Source organism: Colletes latitarsis, chromosome 11 (genome assembly GCF_051014445.1).
Source record: "Colletes latitarsis isolate SP2378_abdomen chromosome 11, iyColLati1, whole genome shotgun sequence".
NCBI classification, from domain to species: Eukaryota; Metazoa; Arthropoda; class Insecta; order Hymenoptera; family Colletidae; genus Colletes; species Colletes latitarsis.
In genome coordinates, this window is record NC_135144.1 from 23,104,817 (window position 1) to 23,118,039 (window position 13,223).

General features: G+C 39.2%; 1 protein-coding gene across 10 annotated transcripts in view; it reads right to left on the minus strand.

Moving 5' to 3' along the window:
* The window catches only part of Tn (tripartite motif containing protein thin), an 82,117-nt gene that overhangs the window by 23,086 nt on the left and 45,808 nt on the right, over positions 1-13,223 (minus strand). For 7 of the 10 annotated variants that reach the window (XM_076776728.1, XM_076776727.1, XM_076776722.1 and 4 more), the window contains exons 5-7: positions 10,271-10,620; positions 5,269-5,544; positions 507-843 (exon numbers count right to left, since the gene is read on the minus strand). In XM_076776728.1, coding sequence (XP_076632843.1) covers positions 507-843; positions 5,269-5,544; positions 10,271-10,620 — 963 coding nt within the window. The remainder of the gene's footprint in view (positions 1-506; positions 844-5,268; positions 5,545-10,270; positions 10,621-13,223) is intronic. The other 3 variants (XM_076776731.1, XM_076776726.1, XM_076776732.1) reach the window with 1 other exon arrangement.

Genomic DNA, 13,223 nt, shown 5'->3' on the forward strand with positions numbered 1-13,223 from the left:
ATTATAAGATTATTGCCTCTTGTTTATTTGTACGCATGCTACATTCTCAAAAGGCGATAACAAATATAATAATTGATAAAAAATAAAAAGTACAAGATACTTACCGCAAGAGATAAAAACTTGTAAAGAAATTATATTCTTCTGGGAACACCTTTCACATTTTACGATTTTATAAATTTCACAGTCTTTCGACAGGCTTGATATCACATTTATCGTTGATTTCGCACTGATCTCGTTTCGTTTGAACGTATTCTGCACTTCACGAAATTAAATATATATTTTAAATGTAATGCCGCTACAGCCATAAAGTAAAAAAAACAAAACGAGAATACGTTGTTGAGTCGATATGACTTTTTTTCGGGGACTGATCTTTCTTTCTTCCTGCAATACGATCGTTCTATGGAGAATCGTGGAGAACAGCGAAGATTGAAAAAAAAGGGACGTTGGAACGCAGCGGAAGTAAAAGAATATTAGAAATAAAATGGAGGGCGAAGAATTAAACTAACCTGAGGCTTTGGTGGTGGTGGTTGTTGAACAGGATGAGGAGCTGGCTCCTCTTTCTTTCTCTTTCCGGCTCTTTCGTACTCTTGGAGCTTCTTCATGACGCGCGGCGAGTCGGTCAGACGAAAAATACCCGAAAGTGGTCCACGCGCCGCGTCCTCTGTGTCCAGAACGCGTTCGCGTAGTCCTGAGGATTCCTGAGGCGTCGACGTGAACCTGACGGTGGACCTCGTGTCCCCGTCGGAGTCGTCTCCGTCCCGATGCCGCATAAATCGACTCCTGTACCTCGATTTGTTCCTCGATACTTCGTACTCCGGCGCTTCGTACCTGTGCGAGCGATAACTATCATTCAGCTTAATTTTTTCTGTATTGACAGCTTCGAAGCTGATAATGGTCCTACTGACAGGGAACAGCTAATGAGGGGAGTTTTCGATTTACAAGTATCTTTGGTATGTATAGAATAGTTGATCATTCATGGGGGGACAAACAGGGCTAGGGAATGTATGCACTGCTCTGCAATTTATTCATAACTCTGACTTTATAATTTTCTGAGGTACTCTTCAACTTTCGAAATGTATACCATCACATTTAGATTGGACATATTCATTCGGGAAATTACAGTTATTTCCCCATTCGCATTCGTACGCTATAATGCCGATCCACTGTAAATGAAAAGGAACTTGTTCTTTCTTATGAATTTTTTCCCATTTATTTTTATCAAATGTTGTTTATTACACTGTTGCGTTGTTTCTACTTACGAAGTAGTTCTTTTTTGAATATAAATTTGCATGTAATGCTTAATTACAAAGGGTATAATAATATAAAACAGTATATGAATCAATAATACAACGCAGTGTTTCCAACTTGCCATGACTACTGACAAGACTACTGAAACTACTGAAACAAGCTTTTTGTCATTCACAGCGAATCGCCATTGTGGTGTAGCTGTACATAGTAAAATATTTAATTCAGGTAAAACAATAATTACCGTTTGGATTCTCTTTTGTGAGAACATCATGGCGGGTCTCGGAGAAAATATTTGATTAAATATATTTATCTTTGATCGATATTAATATCTATAATATATTTGAAATATAATATAAAAAAATAAAGTTATTCGAACAGCTGTATTATTTTTTGGCATGGATAATCAAGGATGTATTATTAATTAACGTTTTAGAGTGGAAGAAGCATGGAATGATTAGTTTCGTCGAGCGTAACAACCGAGACTGAATGGAGTTTACGATTTTCTGGTACTGGGTTATCTGCGTTTCGAGGCGCGCGGCAACGGGTGCATCCTGTTGCTCAATTATCGCTCTACAGACACCAGAATGGCTCGGTATAATGAGGGAAGATCAGAATGGAGGATGGGGTCGTATGTTGACGGTAATTGATCTTATTCAAATCTCCACAGTGCAGTTACTCGTGACTCGGAAACGCGAGACGCGAGTTTTCCGCTCGCGGAGTCTAGAATTGTTCGCAGACGTTGGGATGGGAAATTACGCCCCGGAAAACTCCCCCGTCGACCGTGTAATCCGATTCCTTGGAAAACGATCTCTTAAAAAATTGATGTACATCATTTGCTGGACTTTCATTATTGACTTTTGTGCTAGAGACCAGTACACGGCCTACAGATCGATATTCTCGGAAGTAATACATTTTCCAAATTAAAATATGGTTTGCACGTTTCGTTATTGGTTAAAAGTTTCGATCCTCTTCGATAACAATTTGTTTCCCTTTAATCTTCTACATGCTTGTACGGAAACTAAGTACCTTTTTAATTGCGCGAAATATGCACGGCTCGAGGAATTAAATTGTTGGTAGTAACTTTTAAAATCTACAAAATTATTACCGATATAGAGGAGATTTGGAAACACGTGTTCGGTCATTATAATTATACTGTCAATTATTTGCACTCGATGGCCAGTAGAAAAATAACACAATAGCTCCGATATAAATACAAGAACGTTATAACACAGGAAGATATGTGCAGAAACGATTTAAAAATACTCTCGTGGTAACAGGAAGATAGCAGAGAACTATTTAGAATGCCCGCGGTTAAATAAATTGCTTAAACTTCGAGTATGAAGGAATTAAATAAATGTTTCCCGTTTTCTAGAGCACGGAGCAGAAAAACAATTGAGCACAGAATGAATATAGAGAAAGGTTAAACTAGTTGCTTGGAAATATCTTCTTCTGCCTTTTCTAGACCGCTCGAGTGTCTGGAGATTTTCATTCCACCGCCATCGAAGTGGAACTCGTTTCGTCGAAACCTTTAATGAAACCTGCTCGCGGGAGAAACCACCGACAACCAGTAAGAAAATTTTCAATTAGCGTCACTCTGTTGTCGATCGCGTAACGTCGTGCTACAGTTCATTTTTTATTTCCTCGAAATCTTCAATTACGCAAAGAAATGATTTATAGAAGTTGCAGTGTAACAAATTCGTGGACACGTATCGTTTCCATTTCGGATGAAACTTTTATTTTAGCTGGTGTGGTGCTTCTTCTCGACAAACGTCGCGTGTTTGATGGGGTTCGAAGGCGTTTGAAGTTTCGAAATCGTGCTTTCCCCGACGAAGTAGCGTGCGGGGTAGTTTCGTCTACGCGATTATCCGCGATAATCGGTCGGGAAATTGGGAAATTAGCGGGTGGATCGGTCACGCGACGAGCAGAATTGCGGCTCGTTCTTGCGTCGATCGAGGACACGCGAAACGACCGCGGAGTTTGGGCCGTTGGTTTACTGTTTATTACGCCGCGCATTATATCAAAAGCTTTTCATTTACATTTTGACGAGGTGGCTTAATAAAACGGCCCGCGCCGCGGCGTATAACACGAAACGGCCAGTAATTAAGCCCGACCGCGCCTATTTCGGCCTCGAGGAAGTTGTTCGCGGCCCACGCCGCGGAAAAAAGATTACGGCCAGACGAGAGCCACGCGTATTTATAACGTTTGCTAGAATAGATATGTGGGACATCCTGAAAAATGTATGCCCACCTCGGATGCTGTTTGGCGATAGTCCAAAGTAATCCGCGCACACGGTCAAACAAGTTTTTTCCGGTCAGTCCGGACGAACTCGTTACTCCCCTGTCTTCAATTTTCACGATACCGAGAGCCAAACATCGAGCAACACGCTTCTACTTAATAACTTACAAATTATAAAGTAGTCGTTCGAGTTCATCAAACGTGTCCCAGTTATTGGACGCTTGGCATAATTTTTGTTTCATTAGCAAGGAAAGGGGATCTGAATCCAACGTTCTCAAACCGACGAGGGTCGAATTTGTAATTTAGAAACAAACGTTAGTTCAGGGGATTTACGAAATTTCAAACATACCTACGTTAACGATTCATAGTTTGAAAATAGATACTGGGATCTAGACTGGTTTATGGAATTTTTTGATCGCGTTTGAGCTCGATTATACAAGTATTTTTCTTAGCATATAATAAAAATCTTCAACAGTCTCCAGGCTTATTAGTGGGTAAACGTTTTAAGAAATAGCATCGAACTAGATTTTATTACAAAATCAAAGACGTTTTTTAGCGACGATGTAATGTCTTTGCCAACGAGAGGGGTGGTAGTTGCCTCAATATTGAACTTCTATAAATTTTTCAAGTATTTTCCAAGTATTTTCTTACGCTAGGTGTATATTCACCGTTTATCTCGCAGAATGTTTAAATAATTCTGTGTTATAAGTAATGCAATCGCCCGAGAAAGAAGTTTGACGAGAACATTATCTGAGGAACAGTCTTGTTTGCGCATACTGCGCGGTGCTATTATATAACGATCACGTCTGACATGGAACATCCGTGACCTCCGCCCCTTCGTTTTTTGATGAAATTTTCCAAGTTTGCAGGCCGGTCAAAAATAAGGGTTACGTATTTTTTTGTTAGCAGCGGTAGCTCAAGTTTAGGGGTGAAACTACCCTCCAAAGTTACACCCCTTAACGATATTTTAATTGCTGTTCGAGATTCGAGAAAGTTTCATCGACAAATTCATTATGGTCTTTTTATGGAAAATAATACCAGCAACAGAAATAATTAAAAAAGTTTGGGAATTACTTTTACCACTTTTCTCGACTATTCTCGACATTTACAAAAAGACGAAACACTGTTTTTGTTTCGAATTCATGACTAGCTATAAATAGATTTATTTCGTACTTATACCGTGCACAAATTAAAAACATGAAACGAGAAATTGTCGAGATCTTCTTTCGAGCTTTTAGAGTGGTTGAGAATAAGAAATACTTTTTTCATACTGCAGTTTACACCATAACTGTAACATGGAATAAATGATTATAGACATTAATTAATCTTAACGTAACGCAGATTACAATGCCTACAAATGATTTATATTTTCATAAAAATCCATTTAGAATTTGTTCGAAACACACCTTCGTAAAATAACTTTGGAAAGACCAAAACCTTGTAGGGTGGTTTTCTCCAGCAAAGAACGAAAACCGAAGAGGACGTTTCACGGAATATTCCTTTAATCGACATTCACAATGCGACAGAAATTAATGTTTTTATTCCTTAAATGCGTTTTTCTTTTTTTTATAGAAATTCAAGCAACCTTTCGTAAAAACTTCGTTCGTTGGATCTAAATTCTGGCAACCTGTCCAACTTCACGGTACAGTTTCTATTACGTTCTTGTGTAAAGAAACTAAAAATGCAACGCGGTGGGTTTTAAAGCCTGGGTGGGACGTGTCTTGGCAAGTTCGCGAAGGAAACAGGTAAGAAAGGTAAACAAAAACGAACAAAAGATATAATTACTCGTATTCGGGCAGGTATCGATTTCTCGCGAGCCGTTCCTCCTCTTGCTGCCTGTACTGCGAAGCCAGACGATGGTCACTTTTACTTCTCATGAGGCCGGGCGATCCTCCAGGTGGCGCTAGGCTGCTCGAACTACCCAGCAACCCTCCGCTTCCGGTCTCCGGCTTAATATTCAGCTCGCCGTAACCCGCTACGTGGAGGACCAGCTGGTTCGGATCGTGGGCCATCACGAAACGCACTCGCCGGCTGTAATCCCCGGCTTCGTACTCGAAGTTCCTGCAAAATGATCGAACATTAACGATTGTTTCGATCCTCCATCAATTACAGAGTAAGGAAGAAGAATAGAGTGCAATTGAACGAGAATGAAACTAACGACAATGTTAAGAATGTAAAAGCAAACGTGAAACATGTAAACTAAAAACAGGATAATATGACGCAAAAGACTGGATCACTCTTAATAAAGCAGCTCTAAACTTCAAGGTGTTGAAAAGGTTTAATTTGTTTAGCACAGTTCACGTGGTTTTAAGTTTATCAGTGTCATCGTTCGAATATTGTACAACTTTCTGAATGATTCTGGATGATTCTGGAAAAGTATTGGTTGCAAACTGTACCAATTGTTTCGAGAGATATTTCCCGATATAGAGACACTTGGTAAAGTTTATGCACACAGCATGCTTCGTTTCTTCCCTATGTTTAGAGCTTTCCACCTTCTTTGTGATTTCTCCTTTAACCCAGTTCCTAGTATCTTTACAATTGTATGTTTTCTCACACCGATTTGGAATATTAATGACGAATTGCGCGAGGAAAACGTACACGGTGTATATATAAATCTTTGAGATGATCAGAATCTATTTTAGAACGCTCGCGCGTTAGCGTACATTTCCGTTTAGATCAACGTGATTCATTACGAATGATAAGAAACTTTTGTTTCTTACGAATATACTTTCCATTTATTTCCATCGTACTACTTCGATTTCGATTTTTTGTGGGACGATAGGAATACACATGTCCCACTTCTGCGAAATATTAGTCGTAGTTGCTTGACAGTTTGAACGATATAATTAATTAAAGTTACATACCGGGTACTATGAATATATCTGATCGCGGAAACCGCGACAGGGAAGTGACATATTGCGTGGTTTGCAAATCGTAAATTAAGCGATAATTCGATCACTGGGCTTCCGATTTAGAAGCCACGCAACGTGTCATTTCACCATCGCGACTTCTACGACTAGATAACTTTAATCAATTATACCCTTAAAGCTATCGAGTAACTGTGAAAGTCGTTAAAATTAAAGTAATGCTACGTTCTTTGTAACTTTTCACAGAACTAGAATTATTCTCTTCGTTTAGGTTTCAATCATCGATGGTAAACTTGTACGTCTTCTGATGACAAAGTGCTAATTTACTCTGACACAACTTGAAATAAAAATCAGAAAGAACTTTCTGAAATAACAGTTCGTTATTATTTAGTGGTACTCAAAAATAAACGAAATGTCAATTTTTTTCTTAAAAACTTTTACTTGCAGTAAATAACAATCGATTTGTACATCTTTGAAGCCTGAAAAATGGCGTCTCGTCGATACTTTGGGTTCCGGAGCGATACGAAGTTCGATTATTTCTTAACATCCTTCTTTTATGACTTTCGCTATTCCGGAAAGTAATTAAAGAAAAAGATCTGCGCGTGAAAGTTCACAGACACGTTCAAAACGTGTTGGACATTCGTTGCATTCAAGGGTTGATACGCAGCCTTTGCATTTTATATCAGGGAACTTGTAACTTATTCTTCTTCCCGTTTCTTTGCCCTATTTATCGCGACATCGTGGAAACAAGTCCGGAAAATATTTCACGAAGTTTGTTTCCGCGATGGTCGTTCCGCTACCGTTGCGTCTTTCGGTAATCTTTCCCTCGCGGCAGCGATAACGGCCAAAGGACCAGGAACAAAGGGATATTTAAGGGGTCGCGCCATCTTCGTGGCGAAAACACATCGAAACGATTTGTGTTAGAAAACGATAATCGAAATGTTAATCCTTCTCTTCCCACCGTAACCACACGATTACACAAAATAACATAAATTGAAACCAAAATCGAGATGAGTTATTATTACGTAGTAATTATCGTTTAGAACTTGGAATTAATTATTCTAAAGCATTTTATTTGCTAATGGTTTGGAATTATAGAGTTCAAATACTTTAATAATAATAAGAGCAAGAACACGAGTATGATTAATAATAGGAATGTAACGTTTCGTTCGTGTGTACCACGGAGGATGGAGCGCAAAAGTTGGTTTGGGGTCTCGTGGGGGTCGAAGGGCGCGCAGCTGGGGGCAGAAAGTTACGCGAAATATTGGAGAAACGATTTGGAAAAGAGCGTCGTTACGCACGCGAACGGCGTCTGGAATTGTTATAAAATTAGAAACCGTATTTTAATCATTTTCCAACCGTAACGCGAGCCTCTCTCGAATAGAACAGCGGATCGTAGCTTCCCGCAGGGACACGATCGGTAAATTGAAAGATTTACGATGTTGCGCTGGTCGTCGTACGCGAAATTCCATCAATTCGTAACGACCTGTAAAATTGCCAGTTTAATAATGGAAACGACCGGAGTTGCCGCGTTCAACGGATTCGCGTGGCTCGATGAAAAATGGCCACTCGACGTTAAGTAATTATTTTCTTTCGGCAAATGGAGTCTTTTAAGACGCTCGGGAATTTCGGCTGTTATCTTTCGCACAATATTCTTCGCGAGCTTCTTCCCTTGGCTGTGTCTATAGGTAAAATAATAAATACTCGGGGAAGAGGTCAAAGTTCGTTCGTGTATGCACCGCGGAAAGTAAAATAAATTACACGATGATTGGAGAAAAATTGAACGATAAAAGATAGACGCCGGCGCACGAACCGAGTGATTTATCGTCCGTTGCACAAATTATGTTTTGCGCCTTGTGCAACACCTTTGGTTTTCTTTTTTTTTCTTTTTTGCGGAAATACAGCGACGAACGAAAGAATTGACGCGCTACTTATTGTGCAGAACGCCTGTAATTATTGGTGGAAAAAATAATCCTGTTTATTCGCGATATCTCGTTTACTTCGACCACATCAAATATTTTTGTTTCTTGTCGATGATGACCATCCACAAACGTACGATTATTCGAACCATGAATAATATCAGTATGGCCCATAAATTTAAATTCTTTCAGTTATTTCGTTATGTATCTATTATTGAATTTTTATACAGTATAAGAAACGTATTGAAACAAATTTCTTTACACGAATAAATCTTCGCCGGATAGCGACGAACGATTCTGTATAAATTTTTGAATAGTTTCGTGCACCGATCGGGTATGGAAGGCAAGTGTTTCGGCGTTTTATTAAATCCCGGCATTCGCCGGCCACCGATTAAATTTTAAACGAACGAAAAGTTTAATGATGCGTGCTATCTTCGTCATAGCTTCTGTCGAAAGCCCGCCGGTTCTCGTCGGCATTGAACTTGACGCTCGATAAAGCAAGTAAAGCGAAATACGCGACTGGGAAATTGCCTCTCCGCGGATAAAACTCATCGTATTTCATACTCAAGGGGGATCGTTATTCCCCGCAGAGTCTACAACAAATTTTCGAGGGATCGGGATTTCCTCGAGATTTCAGCGTCGTTCGTGAACCAGACGACAAAAGCAAAATAAAAACGAATTCCAAAGGTTTCCTTTTTAATTTTCTCCGGTTCTTTCAGCCTTTGACTAACTCGAGACGGCTCTTAAGATACGAGGGCCGATTAAAATCTCGAAATCGATGCTCGTTACGATACGATACAACGTCGTTTTGCACGCCTGGCGAGAAAGATACGAAATTTATTGTAAGTGTTTTAAGGAAACGCGATAGAAACGTGGGAGTATCGTTCCTTTAACTCGATAAATTTTAATCTCGATCTGCGTGTCCCGGAAGGGTACTACGCGAACGTTTTGGAAGATAACAAGTATCGCGGAGAAATTTGTTTTCATACTCGTGCCGTAACGGAGGGCTGCTCTTTACTCGAGGGCGTCATTAGAAAATAAAGGATTATATTCTTCGGTCTGGTGGCCCCCCGGGGAATCGTGATCCCGATAGGAACATATTTTTTTTATTTATTTTTACGATAGAACCTTTTTGGTACACGTACACGATCTATCCGAGGAGAGGCAAGATAGGGCGAAACATGATGGTAACAAGAGTATGATGAGTAATGAAGTCGAGTTTCGCTAACGAGAAACATCCAGAAACTGTCCAACCTCGACTTTCATGAAAGTTTGAAGGTTCATAGATACGCCGAAAATAAGGGATAAGTTTTGTTCTTGGCCGAGGAAATTCTAGTTCAAGGATACTAACCTTCGCGCTTTCATCACTCTAATATCTTGGAAACTGTCGGGGGATAAAGGAAACTTTTTTCAACGAATTCTTTATGATTCCCGATGGAAATTCACTCGTGACTAAATTCTTTTATTTTGTACTGATACTTTGTTTGTGCTCGTTATATTCGGATCTTAATAATTTCTCCGACGATCGTGTTATTTATCACAAAATATCATGTATAATTTATTCGAAAGATTTGTCGATTCTGAACTGTGCCATACAACGCCTGAAAGACTTTTTAAGTTGTATTTACTGGTTAATAATATTTTTTAAAAATCGAGAATTTCCAGGCAAATTAAGTTTGCGTTACGTTCTTGATGCATAATGTCTTTCTGGAACTTTTGAATTGCAGCATACAACGCTTAAAAGACTCGGTTAATAACATTTTTTAAATTAAAAGTTTGCGGACGAGCATGCACGAGGTCATCGACCATATCGATAGTTTACGTAGACAAAAGTTTATGTTGCCAAAGTTGCAAGAGTATTTATTATTTTTAGCCGCTTCGTAAACCCTGCAACGAGTGCGAAGATTTACCGGTAACCGGGAGAAGTTTGAGAAATACTGTCACGAAGGAGTCGAACACGCGTTAGGGGGGAAAAAGCTGGATGGATTATGGACGACAAACCTGATGAATTCCACGGTGCGCAGGAAGAGCTCTTTTGTGTCGAGGAGCTCCGAATCGTCCCACGGCACGTTCTCATTGATGTGAGCCTCCGCCAAATCGCAGTTGCTCTGAATATTCGCGATTTCCAATTCGAGATTCTCTTTGAGCTGAATCATGCCTCTGAGCTCGGTGCTCAGGTATCGATCGACCTCGTTACGCAGATGTTCAGTACGGTCTTTCAAAGCCTTGCTCAGCCTCCGATAAATCTCGTCCACCTCTTCCGCGACCGAGGCGCAGTTTGTTTGCAGACCAAGGGTGTTTTTCTCCACCAGAGCCAACGCGTCCTGCAACCTGTGCAACCCTCTGCGAATCTGAAAAGAGGATTATCGTCGGATCCATCAGTAAATTCGTATAATTATGCCTCCGGGTTAATCGAGTCGCGAGCTATTTTTTTTTTAGGGGGAATATCCAACCAGGAGGACCGCGATAATCGACACTTTAAATCACTGGTAATTCAGGATTTAATTAGCATGGATTCGCGTTTATTTTCTATTCTCGAGGAAATTGCAAATATTCAAAACGACAAACAGTAGTTTGTGTAATAAGGTCTCTAAATGTTCTAATACTTTATTATGAACTTTCATCGGATAACTAGATTTGATTGGATTCGTGCCCAAAAAATGAGTTGTTTTTGGGACATAAAAGTTATTGAAGTTGGGATGTTCTATACCACCCATCGTATTCACCAAACCTTTTAACCGAATTTTTTGATTGAACGAACAAGGATGACGGAAAGTCAGAGAATAAAATGGCAGTTGTTAGTATTCTTATAAAGAAACGTAAATGAATGTAAATAAATGTTTAATTGATACATAAATATAGAATGCAAATAGAATGCAAGAAACTATAAAGAATAGGTTACCTAATTACTGATAAAAATTAGCCACAAAGAAGATACTTCTTTTTTAGAAAGGGTTATATTTCTTGCTATAGTATAAAGAGTTAAATAAAATATGGTTTCACTCGTTTCATCTCAGGTCGGCGAACCTCGATTTGTCTGACCTGCTTCGGGTTCTCATTACGTCGGTTAATCGAAATCCTACTGTATTTGCGGAATTACGCTGAGTTTGATCGTGCGTCTCTCTTGTTTCTAGAAATCATTCCCAACAGAGTGCGTGTTTGCTTTTTTCGTCCGTTCCAGTGATTTTTATAATTAAGCATAAATTCAACTGGGGAAGTAAATAGTTCACATTGGCGGACATTAGCTATTACTGTAATTTAAATAAATTTTATAATTCATTGTACGAAATGTTTGCCTAAGAGTCTCGTTGGGAACTTGATAAAAGGACGAAGAAACCTTGAAAATGTTATCCTGTGAAATTTTTAATTACATCTTTGATGATATTACAGAGTCTTCGACTACAGTTTTATATATTTATTTGTCGCAAATATTAAAATTTAAAAATATTATGAAAGTAATCCCAATATGGCTTCCCCCTCGAAAGATCGAAGTATCGTGAGAACTTCCCTTTCGCGGTTTCGTTGGAATCGTGGAATTTCGGGTGTTAGTGTTTTTCGTTTTGTTTGGAAATGGAATTCGCATCGTTAAAGGGAAGCGTTTGTTTTGCGCGCATTAGGGGGGCGAACAAATATACCGGTAGTTATTTTCGGATTGCACGTACACAGGCGTGTAGTTGCACCACGGTTATGTTGACCCGAATTTACGGTATTCATCCGGCTTGAATCGAGTCGTTTGATCCGCTGGACGAGTTGAACGTTTCCCGCGAGCCCATTTAAAGTTTCCCAACGAGTTCCATAAATGTATCAAACATTTTTCATCGAATCGATTGTTTCTGCAACTGATGCAACTTTATTATTAGATTCTCGTATAAATTTCACTTTGTTTTCACAAGCCTACAGTCTGTCATTAAACAAGAAGTTACAACTACCACAATTTTTAATATTTTTCGATGAAAAAAATACTGTACATACTCATAAGATGAATAAATCAGTACAAAACTGCCTACCTATCATTAAAAAAAAAATCACAGAAAAGGCTGAGAAAATGACAGTCTAGACAGCAATACCCCCTTAGATCGATCGAAGATAACTTAAAAACGTTCGATGACGATGTAGAATTAGAGGGATTAATCGATACGGACTGAGATTAAATCACGAGCGATCGATACAAAAGGAAAATAAAACTCAGCTAGCGCCGCTTTGGTGCCAAGAACAGGGAAAATCTGTTTCGCGTTTATTTGTCGTGCTGTCAACGCGGTCCGTGTAACACGCAACTTCCAACCTCAAACATGTAGCAAAACTCGCAAATTTTTCACTTCTAAATCCCCGGGAGAGCTGCTTCGATCCATGGCTCAAATATTGATCAACATGTTCCGCGGTCCGCGAAGCATTTAAGTTAAAAATGGAGTGAGCGAAGAATAGGTTGCGACGTTGTACGTTTCCCGTGGGCACGGAATAATAGTTGCGTTCTCTCTGTTGCAGACATTTCCCGGAAAACTTTGTGGGCACTTTTCTGAAACTCCACAACGACCTTCGAGCCCTTCACTCGTCTCCTCCGGTAGTAATCGTCGAGGAGGTACGCACCGATTTCCTGTTATTCTATTTACACTGTTATTGAATATAATAGAAATATTCACATTTTTTCAGTCTTTTCTATTTCTCGACGTTTAAAAATATTTAAAATGTGTAAAAGAATTGGATACAAAATTCAAAAACATGTATAGTTACTCTCATTCGTATTCGTACATTATGATGGTGACTCGCTATAAATGAAAAATATTTGTGCAGATCCATTTTTTCATACACTGAGATATTTTAGGGTTTAAATGAACAATAAAACTTGCGAATGGTCGTATCGCGTTGTAAACACTGGTTCTCGAAGTGAAGCTGTGATGGACATTGCCGTATTATAGTTGTTTTATTATTGTATACTATTCATATTATACTTCTTTAT